This window comes from Diplotaxodon limnothrissa, linkage group LG23 (assembly GCF_057381915.1).
Source record: "Diplotaxodon limnothrissa isolate DT_005_m linkage group LG23, D_limnothrissa_male_GT1.1, whole genome shotgun sequence".
NCBI lineage: Eukaryota > Metazoa > Chordata > Actinopteri > Cichliformes > Cichlidae > Diplotaxodon > Diplotaxodon limnothrissa.
The window spans coordinates 8,812,949-8,828,105 of record NC_140617.1 but is presented as its reverse complement, the minus strand read 5'-3'; the positions used below and the strand labels follow the sequence as shown (position 1 = coordinate 8,828,105).

The window sequence follows — 15,157 nt, the reverse complement described above, 5'->3', positions numbered from 1 at the left end:
GATCTTCAAAAGAACAGAGGGAATACTTCATGTCCATCTGTGTTATGGATCAGTAGATGCTCATCAATAGAAACATTATCTTTGGGACATCCAGGAGCCAGCAGAATGATGATGAGTGCAGGAAGAAGGGCACTCTGCTGAATGAAGACTTTAATTGCACCCACTTGCATACACATCAAACAAGGCCGACTAAACCTGCACTAAACATAATCTGTCATCTTGACAACTCCACTAATGGCCACTTTTCTTATACGGGAAGGAGATATAAGAAATCCACACATGGAACGCACAAAGACATGTACAATGCTGCACAGGCTCTGCTGGCTGCGTGTGGCAGATAAGTCTGGTGGCAGTAAGTGCGGTATGTAAACATTTGTGCAAGCTTGGAAAGATACTCACAGCTGCTACTCCAAGACTTGAGGAGAGATTTGATGCTGATCTCAAAGAAGACAGAATCCTGCAGGCTCAGCATGGTAGCTCCCAAAAGTTAAGCTTCCCCAGAAGGCACAAATTTTACAGGTTTCCTTTCACCTTTATTTCCCAAAAGCCAAACATTCCACTCTTCTCAAAAATAAACACCTTGCACTTATCAAACTTGCAGACTCCACCAGTAGGAGCTGAGTACTAGCCTCCACAGGTGCTAGTTAAAGGCAGCATCCTGAAGAACAGTGCGAGCAGATGCTGACGGAAAACCCAAGAAGCCCTACCACTTTTTCGCTTTTGCCACCCAGTTAGCTGAAGTAAAAGTGATCAGAAAGAAGAGAGAGAGCGCGCAGCCTGGCTAGTTAGAGAAGTATTCCACCCAAGAGCCTGCTGCCCACTTGCCAGTCCACAGAGTCCCTCATCCCCATTTCAGCAGAGAAAAATCCAGAAACCGAAGGACACAACTGCATGAGAACTTTTGTTCCTGAAATGAGGGAAAACAGCAGCAGAACAGTACGCGATAGAAGTCTTAACAATGTGCGGTAATATTCCTTCTCCCCTTCTCTTCCTGTGTGTATGTGTGTGTGTGTGTGTGCGTGCATGTGTGTGTGCCAGTCCTAGCCCGCTAGCACCGTCAGCCACCCTCCTCCTCCTGCCCCAAAAGCTCTCTCCCTCCGTGTTCGCTCATGGCCAGCCCCTCCTCTTCTGAGTGAGCTCTTGTTCTTTTACCGATGCCTGCTCTTTTCTCTCAGAGTGAGAGAGATGGAGAGAGCTTGTTTCAACAGCAAACAGGGAGGGAGGGAGCAGTGCGTGGGGGTGGTTGATGTCATCAAAATGCTGCGAGTGTTCCCTGGCCGTGGTTCAGTAATGCATACGCATGTCAGAGCTGCTACTGTGCTGCCTCTCTGCTAGCCTATCAAAGCAATACTTCCTGTAAGCTCCGCAGCAATACTGATGCGTCATTCCAAACTGCAGTAGGAGGGAAAGGAAAGAATGGGAGGTGGATGAGGGAAAGGAAAGAGGAAGGATAGATTGAACACACCTTAACTAGTCAACCAAAATAATAAAAATATGTTCCTAAATTAAATGTATTAAATGTATATTTCACTTTTTAAAACAGGAATATATATGACGTAATAGGAGTATGTTAATGCAACTCACTACAGTCAAGTGAGATGGATAGATGACTTGCTACCTGTTTTCTTTGGCATTATAGTGATCGAAACTAATCTTCTTGCTAAGCTAACTGCTCACACCCACAGGAATCATGGGCATTACATCACTGCCCTGTCTGAAAGCTACCAGGCATAGTAACACACAGAATGATACACAAACACACAACACACCCCATTAGTAAGAAAACAGCCCATTGTTTTTGTGTGAATGTGAAAGACACACGCACACGATTCAGCTGATATTTTAATCTTGCACTTATTCCTGCCCTGGCAGAGACTTTAATGCTGATCCACATGACATCAAGCAATTTGTAGTCAAGCACAGGATTAAGTTTGTTACCAAAATATTGTGAAGGGAAAAGCAGTGGGAAAGCTGCAAAAGACAAATGTTCTTTGTCTTCTTTTAGTTTAGTCTTCATTTCTCGCTCGCCCTCAGTCTCTCCCTCCGTCACATGTCCTCCACTACACAAGTTATGCAAAGTGAGGCAGAGCTCATTGCAAACAAACAACACAAGCAGATGCTTTGTCAAGCCCTGGCTGGTGCTACCCCGACGCAGGCTTCCACTGTGAAACTCTGCCTTGTAATACACAAACAGATTGTTTACAGTACCACTGCAAATTTGCAGCAATCACACTGTTTTATTTTAAGCCTTAAATCGGAACTTCTATGAGTCATTTTTAATCTTTCCTAGAGCTACATTAAAAGCAAGATACTGCCCCGTCTGTCTGTTCAAATCTGACCAACTGCATTTCCCCAAATGTCAAAGTATTACGTATGTGTCTAATTTACTAACCTAAAAATCCCCAGGATTACACTCATGCAGCAGCTTTACTGTGACTAATGGCCACAACTGGAGATGTAAAGCCATATATAGAAGTCTGTGAAGCAGAGTCTGATCCTGAATGAGAAGGGGAACAGCTTGCTGTTGCACAATTCAAAGACAATTTAGGAACATAGCAGGATGTTTCAAAATATCAGACAGTTTCTAAGTAATGAAGTAAAATATGTTTTGGGGTTATTTTGTTAAGATGTCACTAGATTACTTGTAGCCTTAAATTAGTTAATTTAATGAGGAAATGAAACTCTTGAGATTAAGAATTTCTTTTGTGAGAGTTCTGGGTCATGTCAGGAAACATGAGCCGACCGCATTTTCAATGGGAAAAAAACAAAACAAAAAAAACCCCAAACCCAAGCATGCACAGGGGCAACATGCAACACAGAAGGACTCCACCTGTGGGGTTTTTTTTGTTTTTGTTTTTTAATCTTTGGTCCACCCTTTTTCTATCTGACACAAATGCAGTAAGTAACAGCACAGAGGGTGGATAGCTGAATAGTTTTAGGGATCAGTCAAGTTTGACTGTTTTCAAATATAACTTACTAAATGTGCTCCCTTTACATGCCTTGGCTCTAAGTTCATGTAGTGGGAGGACAACAGAAGAACTCATGGTCAAATCCTGTTTAAAAACAACATCTGGGTTAATATTATTGTAATCGACAAACGAGTCAACATAAAACAATCAGAGCTCTCTGCAAACATTGTTTTCTGTAAACCAGCTTTATTGTTTAAGGAATGCAGGACTGACCACACCGTCTCTCTGGGAACACTAGAGCTAAAAGCTACTGTCCGATGGAGCTGACGTAAACCGAGAACTTCAAATAAACACCATTATAACTCACTTCCTGGAATAAAGTCCTCACTGATCAAATAATCTCAACTAAATGCACAATCAAGGCAGGTTACTTAAGCTTCATTCACAAAGTAGGAGCAGTGACTGACAGTTAGCCATCCTGGCTGCAGACAGTATAGAGCAGCTGCTCCTCCCCGGAGCCCATGGGGTGGAGGATGCATTTCCTGTGCCGGCCTCTCTGAAGGGCAGTGGTGGGAACAATAATCGATAGGAGCTGTAATTCAATCCCTGACCTCCCCAGCGATGCCTGGGCTGCAGAGGACACATCATTTAGATCCATCACAGCATTCTGAGTATGCAGCACAATTCTGCAACCTGCACATCTACTTACTTCCGCATGCTCCGTTGACTCAGACCCAGCTATTTCATTGCACTTCTGTATTAAACACCACACATTTAGACAAAGGTTTTACACAAAACTAAATAGGCTGGATTTTTTTCCTTTTAGTAGTATATTGCAGTTTAGCTGAATGACAGTGGATCTAACCTTCATATATAATGTGTTGCATAAACCATAAACGGTCAAATTCTATGAGACAATCTATTGATTCTGCTCAAGCTGAAAATGAGCAAACTCATTCTTTTGATTCGCCTAGCAAATTAAGACAGTCTAATTGGAAAAAAAAAAAAAGAAAAAGAAAAAAAGAGTATTTCTTAGGTCAGAAGCAAAAGCCCCCGTGGAATGATGAGCAGAACATGAGGAAAATCTGAATAAAAACACCTCTTAACTCAGGTTTTAAAAGGTCAGTTTATTACTCATAGAACCAAATGTCTTCAAGTTTATTCACTATGGAACAGCTGGCTGGAGAATGAGTATGAACAATGATTCACAGCATTCGTCGATATGACACCATATTCCCACTAAATGCAGGCTGCACTGCGCACCATTATGGAGTTTGTTTCACTATTGTTGGCTGACGACTACTTAAGAAATTCCATGAATAAGTTCATCCATCCTGTCTGGATACACACCCTGTGGAGTGTTTAGACAGAAATTTCACAAGGATCTTTTATTACAGAAGCACAACCCATCACTGCACCATTTTGTCACATGCTCCAAACACTCCCTAATCACAAACCCGCTGCACCCATTAACCAAATACAGTCCTAATCAAACGTATCCTGAAAACTGAACTGTGCATCAAGCAGTTGAATATTGTCTAAGCCTGCAAAAGATGACAAACGACAAAATGAAAAGAACAGCACCGCCTTAAAAGCCACAGACTATGCAGGTTCTTCAACAAGGGAAGTGTCACTCCACACGGAGTTAAAACTCAATTAAAGCTCCTCTGACCTCATCTTAATGTAGCAATCACGCTACGTCTTGTAATGCATAACTCACCATTGTGACCCCTGCCATCACCAGCATGGTTCAAAAAGGAGACTTTTTTAATATGATGGATCTTTCCTAATAGGGAAGAAAGAAGGAAATGTTTGAAAACAATTTGCCCAGTCAACAGAAACTGTCTTTCAAAATGAACATCAGCCTATAGCCTGCAGTCTGAGCCAAGCACATGAACACAGACGCAACAAGAGTTTCATGAGCCAAGCTAGCAAAACTTTAGATTATCTTCACACTTCACCAAACCAAAATGAAGAATATCACTTTGTTATTGTGGGTTAGTTTAACCGGTTGAATAATGTTATTCATAAAAGACTAAGAGGCCAAGTGAGTGCAGCAGAAGGGAAGGCTGAGTCATATTTTAGCCATGAGCAAATAGGGAGCAAGCATGCTCTGACAGGTAGCAGTGGAGGGGAAAAAAGAAAATACCCTGAGAAGTTTACCAGTGTAAACTGGCTGACCTACATGAAAAATTATATGTACGTAAACCTTTAACTACTGTCACAGGCACAATATATCCCCTACTACAGAGGCATGACACTGGCTTTGGATGTGTCCAGGCGGTGAACGATTATTGAGTTGATGTGGCAAAAGATTTGTATTTGCTTCAGAGCAGACATGGTAGCAGCTGGTATACACCACCTTTTGTATCCTTTGAACTTAATGCTCCATAGAGCTCCACGCTGTCTCACGCTGTCTGGAATGACTTCAAGGTGCACAATGCGATGGATGTTTTACAATGTCAAACTTCCTGACTGGAAGCGACTGGAGATGTTGACCTTGAATAAGAGCTGGCCAAAAATTTAATCAAAGACCTTTGACTTTTATGGATCTGTCCTCAGAGATTTTTGATCACACCTTGCCTACAGCTTACCTGCCAAGTAAAATAACTCTGCACTGTTAAACAGACATAACCTGCATCGCAGCTTTCCTTTTATGTTGTCTGAAAATGCTTAAGATCACCAAAGCTCCAGCCAGAAACAACAAGTATGCTTTTTATCATCCAGTAAGATGTCAGATTGCTAGATCAAATGGTGACAAGACACCCAGAAAAGTCATGATAGTGGGCTTTCTATGGAAAGGCATGTTCACAGATAAAAGAGACTAAATAAATAAAACACTCTTTTTCAACAATCCACCATTGTGTATATAAGTAGCAGTATCTTAAAAAAGGAAAGAAAAATCAAGGAAGAAAGTAAGAAGTATTTGACACATATTTCGCGATGCTGAACTAAACCACCTGGGTAGGACAGAAATCCACAATCCACAAACACTAAAAGGGGTTACAAAAAAGGTTCTATTGACAGTAAACACATCAAGCGGACAGAGTAACCTTTAACACTTTTCTTTGCAAACGCTGTTATCATTTTGACTGGCTCGGTCACAAAAGACAAATAATTTTGTTGCTGTGTTTTAAACTTTTGACAACTAGGTTAATGGCAGCAGTGAATGTGAATAATGCATTAAGAATGCTGACCATGAAAACATGAAAACCAAAATAATGTTTTAAATTGGGCTTGGAAATTTACACTGTATGCAGTTCTTAAATATAGTCTGTGTGGGCACATCACAGCAAGCATTGCCTTTGTAAGCTAAAAGTGGTTTGGTAATATTCGTGAATTGTTTAAATAGCAGTCTGACAGACCACAGTCCAGCCTAAACTTGGCTTTCTTATGCTACTGCCATGTGCTGTCGCATTACACAGTTAAGAGGGCTCCACCTACACTACCTCAGTTCTGTGTAGCTGCTTCTGTTTAATACTGATGTGAGATCACATTTTGACAATGGATTTGGCCAACTAGGCGAAAAACCCGTAATACACGCAATGACATCACTGCACCAATTCCAAATTCAGTATGAATTTTCTGACTTCACTTCCAGTGGTTTTCTGGCTCACAGTGAGTGGGGTAACTAGCCATCAGGAAGACAGTCTTGCACATAGTAAATTAAAACTACTACTACTAATACTTTACTGGTATTCCAAACAAATTTTAAAGAAAAATGATTTTATGAAAATGATTTTCCTTTGACTAAAAGATTGGATGGGTGCCAAAAATTTTCCACTCTGTTAACAGTAAGTGAACTGACTGCTACGAATCATAAAATATTAGAAATCCTGCGTAGATAAACTTACTCAATATATACTATACGGTATAACACATCCAGGACAGGCATCTAAAGCAATTAAATCTCTGTTTTCCACACAATTAATTGGATTTGGATTTATTTATTTATTGCACAATTTGAGAAAAATGTATCTTACCACTGTTTGCACTTTAAACATTTAATAGCCTATGCCCAATAAACAAAGAAGAATATGAATAAGGAATAAAGCTTTTATCGCAATGTCAAATTTTTGCATATCTACAGTGTTATTTTGTGTATTGTATATGTTCAGATTGAAATCACAATGGAAATACAATTCATTTGTCAGCACACATGCCCCTATGCCACACTCTCAATTGAGCATGGATTGAGAGTGGTGACCACAGCATTTTACTGCCCTCCACAGTGAACAGAAAACACAGATAACCCAGTCGTATTTTTTCATACATGGTGTATGTAAGCATGTGTGCATAAAGCAGGAGGGTATTAAGCCAGTTTTTGGAAATATGTTAACAGAGATTAACCAAAATTGTAATCTATAGGAAGCACATAAAAAAAGCTATATGTATATGAATTGTGTATTTGGGACATTTGTACCTTTAAGGCGGGTATGGTTACTGCGAGCATGTCTGGAGGAGCTTATCCCAGCATCTTGCTTTGTAACCGGATCTACCAGATCTTCTTCAATGGTCTGTCCCATGGTTAGCAGGCCCAGTCTTTTCACCCGGAGAAGCCGTGGGCCTGGCTCCCTGGGTTCAGTTCCCCCATGTTCAGCAGATCCCTCACCTGAGATCACAGCTGGAACCAGGCTCTTTAGAAAATCCATGGTCGATGAGACTTTAGGTCTTTTACTCTGGTGCATAGTCCAGTAGCCTGTGCCACGCCATTCTGACACAAATTACCTGCCTGTTTCACGTGCCCCATTTACAGAGGAGTAGGTAGTCTTTATAGCGAGCTGCAACCTACATGTAGCTGTCAGACGTGCACTCACTGTAAAGTTCTTAAGCTGTGGGCCCTTACAGAGCAACACAGAAACTCTCTGTCAGGCTCTCTAAAGCTATATAGAGAGCTCCAACTGTAGCTAGTTAACCTGACAGAGTGAGAAACTTTCTACACTGCACATTACCTGTCTGTTGACAGTGTAAAGAGAAAGCAAAAAGACATGGATCTTTTCATAGGCTGTGATGTAATTGCAAGTAGGCAGGGCTATATTTGAGTGCCAGGCACTATCTGGGGTGGGACTAGAACATGTTCCACAGGAGATAACACAAGCTTGGGCCTCTAGCCAATCACAACAGCGACGACACCAGCCACACCCTGCTGGCCTGTGTTACTCACAGGAGAAACACCACAAGAGAAGGAAGAAGATTGACAGGGACTAAAACAAGTAAGGAAGCGCCATAGAGCAAGCTTCACTCGCCCGCCTGCCTGCATTTACTGATAGCGCTTATCGAAGTCGAAATAGTGTCACTTTTTAGTATTCATGCACAAGCACAAATGCTCATTTGCTTTCTTGCTAACTTGCTTAAACAACAAGAGCACCCCTCCCCTTGCTTTCACTTCTGTTCAACTGTGCTGGTGTCTGAAACAGGGTGATGACAGACTGCTGTGCTCTGCTTGGCTGCACAGTTTGTACCTGCAGTGAACTCAAACCCTTCCAAATATCCCTTGCTGCAGAGTAAGGCTGTCTTATGCTGTGCTGACTCTCAAAAGCTCACTGCCTAAAGAAATCATCAATTTACAAATGCAGTGAGTGCTCTACAGCAACAGAGAGCTGGAAGCATTCACAAATTTCAGTGATGGCCACAGCACTAATGTGCAAAAAAAGATTAAAATGCTTAAGATGAACATTATATGCTGTTTCATCAATCAGTAAGCAGCATGATAAAGGGACTGTTCTAATGAAGACTCCAATAAGCACTTTAATATTAATAATGAAATAAGCAACTCTAATATAAAGAGGTTTATGGCACTAAAGTACTCAACAGGATTTAAAACCTTGCTTTACATCTTTAAAAGCTTATTCATCCATATTCCTAACAACTTATCCAATTCAGGGTCGTTGGGGGCTGGAGCCTATCAACTGCTGTCAGGACGAGAAGCAGGGTACACCTGCAGCATTGCTGGTGCATCACAGGGTTAACACAGAGAGACGGACAACCATCCACACTCACTTTCACACCTAACATACAGGTAGGCACAGGGAGAACATGCAAAGTCTCCCCGTTTTCTGGGCCTGACACTCACACTTGGATGAGTTTCGGGGTTCTCATCTTCCTCCTGATGTAAAACTTAAGTCCATTATTTTCCAGCGAGTCAAACGAGGTTTGCTAGAGCCCTGTACAATACAGAAGAGGGAGCTACTCCAAGCTGACATCAAAACCAAGTTTTTGCTATATTAGCTCACATTGATAGCATTATGCTGTTATGAAACACGAATGGCGAACGTACTCAAAAATTAACCGTGGCCTTTAAAGATTTTTTTCTTTGTTCGACTAATGATTATAAGGAAACATGCACTCTGTGAGACCAGTAAGTGTGGTTAGGGAGTGTTTACACCCTCTACTGCAGTGTGCGAAAACGTCAACAGCAAGATGATGTAATTGTTGTAGTGTATAAACTATGTCAAAAGGCAGAGACAGGAAGTAAAAGCTAAAGACATCATCCTCTTCCTGTTTCTCTCCTCTGTGCTTTCTGTAAATATAACTGAAAAAGCAATACATGTAGGTATGCATGTACGTAAATATGCTTGAATGTGTTCTTGCATTGGCTGCATATGGTATAAAAAAAAACAAACCCTGATATACAAATAAGGTAGCTGGCTCTATATAGTAGGAATGTAAATATTGTAGTGGCAGGAAACGCCAGACACACTAAAGGGTCTAAGACGGCCCATCAATATGGCCCTATGTATTTATATTAAATAAAAGGGGAATTTTTACATCTTATTATGCAACAGTTTCTCTGGTTTGGCCAACTTGAGATCACACTCTGGTGTTTTTAGCACTTGATCTAAAATTAGTAGATACCCCAAGCTTTAGAAGTTTACAACATGACTACTTGACAAGCAAGCAGAACACTTGTTAAAGTGGGACTGTAGCTAATTAACACTTATGCCCGAAACTACACTACCAAAACATCAATTAATTAATTTTTTTTTAATCACACAATTTTTCCACTGGCATCAACATTTTCATATATAAAAAGTCATAAAATTGAATTAATTTACTGTTAAATCTATCAAAGTGTAAACCTTCACAATCCAGAAAAAACAACTGACACAAAAATGTTTTGTCCTCACTTAAAAGAACACCAGGAATTGAAATGTTAGTTCAGAAACTTCAAACCATTTTGCTTCCATTGCATATAAAGTGCAGCAGGCCTTTTAAGTTGCCATTTCCACTAGAGACCACAGATGTCTGCTAAGGCACAGGGACTAATTTGTAGTTCTAGTTTACATAGTCCTTTGAGTCTTTAGGAATTATATAAGAGTGAGGTAGCTAAATATGTCAAAGTGTGTCCATCTGACCTCTCATCTTACTTGCCAAACTGATTGCCTTAGTTATGGCATGCTGCAATTCATTAGGCTGGTAAAAGTTTCCAAAAGGAATAATTTGAAATCTAGATACAAAACTTGACAAATTATTAAAAAATATAATCCCAAATGTAAGCACAAGAGAAAAAGACTGTTTTAAGTTGCAAAGATTGATGTTGTTTCAGGACTACTGCCAGGCAAAGATGCAGAAAGGAGTTAGTCAGAGAAAGGGAGAAATGGATATGGCAAAGATAGCCATCATTAGGCCAGGGCACCACAATGGTCAGTGGAGGCAGCTGTGGTTAGCTGGGGCCAGGTCTGTGGTGCTGGTGAGTTAGAACAATACCCCTGCACAGGAGGCCCAGATCCCAATCAGCCCAGGAATGTGGAAGAGGAAACTCCGAGAACAATGTACAGCGTTCCTAGGCCATTCTGGGTCCCACCCATTTGTGCCTTGGTCTGCTTTCAAGCAGAAGAAAACAGGAAAACTACTGGGCCAGGGACCAGAAACCAGGGTCTGTTCTGCAGTCAGCTGAGGGGGCTGTCAGCATTAAACCTACCAGAGTCACTGTGATTGCTTTGTGCATGCATGAGTCTACTGCCCCACCTCTGGATGTGAGTAAACAGCTAGCATTCCATGTCAAGTAAGGTGAATATGAAAACAATGTTACACTGCCCCCTAATGGTACAAACAGCCACATCATCAAGCTATAACTCTGCCTTCTTATGCAAGACTCTCAAGTGTAACCTGAAATGATTCAGCCATAAAAATTGTGTTTTTGGACAAGTGTCTAACATATTGCTTGGGTGCAACTTCATCTTAATTTTTGCTTACTAGCGGCTTGCTCTCCCAAGTTAGTCCCTATAAACTCTGGCTATTCAGACGATAACTCTAAATCTCTCAATTAGGAAACCAATACAGTTAATACGTTTGAAAATAAATATCAGTATTTCTTTTTGTATGCAATTTCTTATGGCCCTATTTGTTTTTATATTTACATAACTGAATCAAATTTAATGTATGCCATGGATCTATTTTTAATTTCCTGTACACAAGTTAAATTTTAAGGCTGTGTTTTCCATTGGTAAACACAAACGAAGTGCTGAACATTCGTACAGCGAGAGATCAAGCTGGTTCAGCCCAGTGCTGAATGGCTGTTGAAAGGCAACCCACAGAGAGCCTGGTTGTCACTGCTGAAGAATGTGAGAATGTGACCTAACCAGACCCAGTGTCAAAATTAACCTCCTTTCTTTCTTTTTTTGTGTCCAGACCAAGTGTGAGATGACACATCTCTCCCGGAGACCAAAACAATATGCACAACCACATATTTAAGCAGTCATGTGACACATGCCGGCATAACCCAACTTCACGACATTTACAGCTCACTGCTGAAAGAATAATTTCAACACTTGATTAAAACTTTTTTCGCCCCTTAAATATTAACACCATAGCTGCTACTGAGAATCATTTTGAGACCTAAGTGGCAGAATTTGCCAACTCTGCCTCACACAAACAGTAGGTGGGCTTCAGTGTAACTGGAGATTTTTTTAAGCCTTTTTTTAGTTGAATCCATTTTTTATTATGTTTGGCACTGTCAAACATAACAATTACTTTATCAAATACTTTATCAATTACTGTCTTATGATGTTTGCTTTCTAAACATGCACTTCACATTTAGGCTTGATACACAACAGCTATGTCTGATTTAAAAATGCCCTGAAAAATACCTGATACAGCTTCCACTAGAATAAAATCAACTTTAGACAGCTAAGGGGGTCATTGATTCGATGTTAATACTCAGTTGTGACATGCAAGTGTGTGAACTCAAAGTTACATTCTGTGGGTCAGCTCATTGTTGATTTACGCAGTAGTGTTTCTAGTTTGGTCATTTATTTCTTCATTTTTTCTTTAAAGCTTAAAAGAGGAAACTCTTGCAGCGCTGTGATGGTAATATGAGTCAAAGCAGTCTTACACCTTTGCAATTGTAAAATGACACATCTATATGACAGAATTACTTGAAACTGTTAGTCTAACTGTAAAGCCTGTGTGAGAGCAGATTAAAATAAAGTTTCACCTTAGGACAGAGGTTCCCAAAGTGTGTGTGTGTGTGTGTGTGTGTGTGTGTGTGTGTGGGGGGGGGGGGGGGGGGGGGGGGGGGGTGGTATGGGAGAAACAGCAATTAATCCAACACCCTCCTCATTCCCACAGTATTTAGCTTGCATTTGCTCTAAAACCTAAACCACAGTACACAGTGGAACACAACCCCCTTAACCCTTGCATACTACCTTAAGGCCATAGAGCATGGGCTGGAACAGGAAAGTGACAGGAGGGCCCACAAATTTGCTGCACAGGAATCTGAAATGGAGTGCACAGAAATCATCCCTTTAACAACTACAAAGCAGAAAATTGATATGAAAACAGCATAAACAACCAGAGGAATAGAGAAAATACACTCTTTAATCTTAAAGTCAATCTACTGTGCTCATTTCATGCGTCATATTTTAATTCCTAGCCTAATCACTTTGAATGATTCCCAGTTACAAATAGTCCTTATTTATGTCATGCTGGGGCTTTGTACAGTCCCATATCTTAAAAAAATAATAATAATAATAATTTCAGCTCCTCCCGCTTCAAGTCCCTCTTCCTTTAAGTAAGCTTTCTTCTGGTTGGCTGCCTCTCACAAACCAAAGGTTTGAACAACACATGATTGAGCTACTTTGTCTGGGATGACAGTATTAGACATGTTAGCTCACAAGGGTATTAGAATGCCAAGAATAAAAGGTTATAGGTCTGTGTTACCTTGCTTGACAGAAATCATTGTAAACTCTTGGCATTTCTGATCATCTGCTGAAAAGACGACTACCGCAACTGAGTAAGTGAAACCTTTGTCAACAAAACTGTCTAATTTTTTTTTTTTTTTTACAGTGCTGCTGATTTTTCTTTAGCTGCGGCTAAAAACCTCTTCAGACAGATTCCAAAGATTCCTCAATGCAGGAAAAAGCCTGGCTGCTAGCTCGCAGAAAAACCTTGTGCACATGCTGACCTCCCTGTTTAAAACTCTAGCCATGTTTAATATGCGCACTAACATATCAACAGTATATTAAGGAAAGAACATTCATTATGGCTTTACATTAACATTGGTATAGATGCACTTACTTTTGAGAGTTGGGAAAACATTCACACATGTGTAACTTCACTAGTACAATCTTAAAGCTTTCAATAATAGTGTCAGTATTTTTAAAGATATGGTATAAAAATGTCTAAAACAGGCATTTTCTCACACCCCTCCACCCCCGATTCTGAGGCGCCAATCAGCAGGAAGGATATGAGCCATAATCATATTGTTGCGGTGATGCACAGAAGAACTTCATGGCCATTTTAGATATGTGCTGACAGACATCTACTCATTTTAGGCCATGAAAATAGGTAGGTACGTTTTGTTTTGTTTTTTTAAATAGTACATCTCTGTACACTGAAATTAGAATTATGAATCTCTTCACATTCACTCAGAGAAAAGCCTTAGAATATCCACCCAGAATCATTCATGGTAGTCTACCGAGTCGTGAGATTTACTTCTAGCAGGACTTTGGCTGCACGTCTCCATCAATTCAGAAAATTCTCTCCACTCCACATGAACCGATTCCCTGGATACTTGGATAATGATATGTTTTGCTTTTTCTTGAGAACATCAAGATTATGCCTCCAAATTCTTTTTACTTCAATTTGATATGCACTTGTGAAGTGATGACATGAAATATTCAGTTTGGCCAAATTCTGAAACGTAAATAATCCTTCCAAAAATTCCTGGCCCCAGTTAATCCCTTTCAAACTTGGCCAGACCTCACTTCTCACTAAACGTTCACATAAGTGACAAACCGAATCAATCACACAGAAGTAATTACATGTCTGAAATTCGATTATACAATTTTTTAAATCACTTTCTCCAACACATCCTGTATAATCATAATGCGTTAAAGACAGAGTGCTGCTGAACTGTCCAGTCACAGTTTCAAAGTGATGGGTCAGCCTACTGTTGGCTTCAGCCTGATTTGCTCTGTGTTGGGACAGGATTAAAACCTCCTCCTGAGCAGAGAAATAATCTGAAGATTACCCACTACATCCAAGAGGCAGTTACATAAGCATTCAAAGCCTCCAAAACTGTACTTTCCTTCTATCACTGTAGCAGCTGAAAGAGGCTCCTTTTATAGTCAAGTAATCTCATATCCAGTCACACATTCATTGTTACTGTCTGGCTCAGAGGAGACAGCAGCAGTCATTTTAAAGTAAAAATAAAACGAAGGCTTGGTAAATATAATCCAATCTAATAGAAACGAATACTGAAAGTAAGTACTGAGACTAGGAACTTCAAACTATTATCAAACCGTAGTTCAACAAAGGAAGGAAGAACAAACCACTTAGTCACACAGCACCCAGACAGAGAAGCCGAGTTGTGAGAACTTCCACTCTTAACATTGCGGACGAATGGTGAGAACAAGTCAGCGGACATAGCAAGTCAAAGCAAAACAAAACCAATGACAGCCATAAAGTCACGTCACAGCGACATACCGTTACCAACCTTTTCCCACCCACCACAAACACAGCTTGAAAATTTCAACAAACAAAAAAAAAAAAAAGTCAGGCAACATCACTCACTTCTCACACTGAAAGACCTGTGAATAATATATCTGACTTCCTGTTCCATCTCAGCGACTCCAAAACACACACACACAAAAAAAACATGTGACCGCAGAAGTAGAGTAAGCCAAACGCAGAGCACCTCAAAAACGCTGCAGCAGAAATCCACCCGAGTAACAAAATCTCCTGCTCTGTGTTTAAGCACTTGAATCTAAGTATTTTCTCTGGCCGTGCTTAAACATATCTCAGTA

General features: G+C 40.4%; 1 protein-coding gene across 3 annotated transcripts in view; it reads right to left on the bottom strand.

Moving 5' to 3' along the window:
- Positions 1 to 8,536, bottom strand: part of fryl (furry homolog, like) — a 62,254-nt gene extending 53,718 nt beyond the window's left edge. For 2 of the 3 annotated variants that reach the window (XM_085347915.1, XM_085347916.1), the window contains exons 1-2: positions 7,333 to 8,536; positions 4,630 to 4,695 (exon numbers count right to left, since the gene is read on the bottom strand). In XM_085347915.1, the coding sequence (XP_085204041.1) occupies positions 4,630 to 4,695; positions 7,333 to 7,597 (331 nt within the window). In that variant the 5' untranslated portion in view covers positions 7,598 to 8,536. The remainder of the gene's footprint in view (positions 1 to 4,629; positions 4,696 to 7,332) is intronic. The other variant, XM_085347917.1, reaches the window with a different exon arrangement.
- Between the last annotated feature and the right edge of the window lie 6,621 nt (positions 8,537 to 15,157).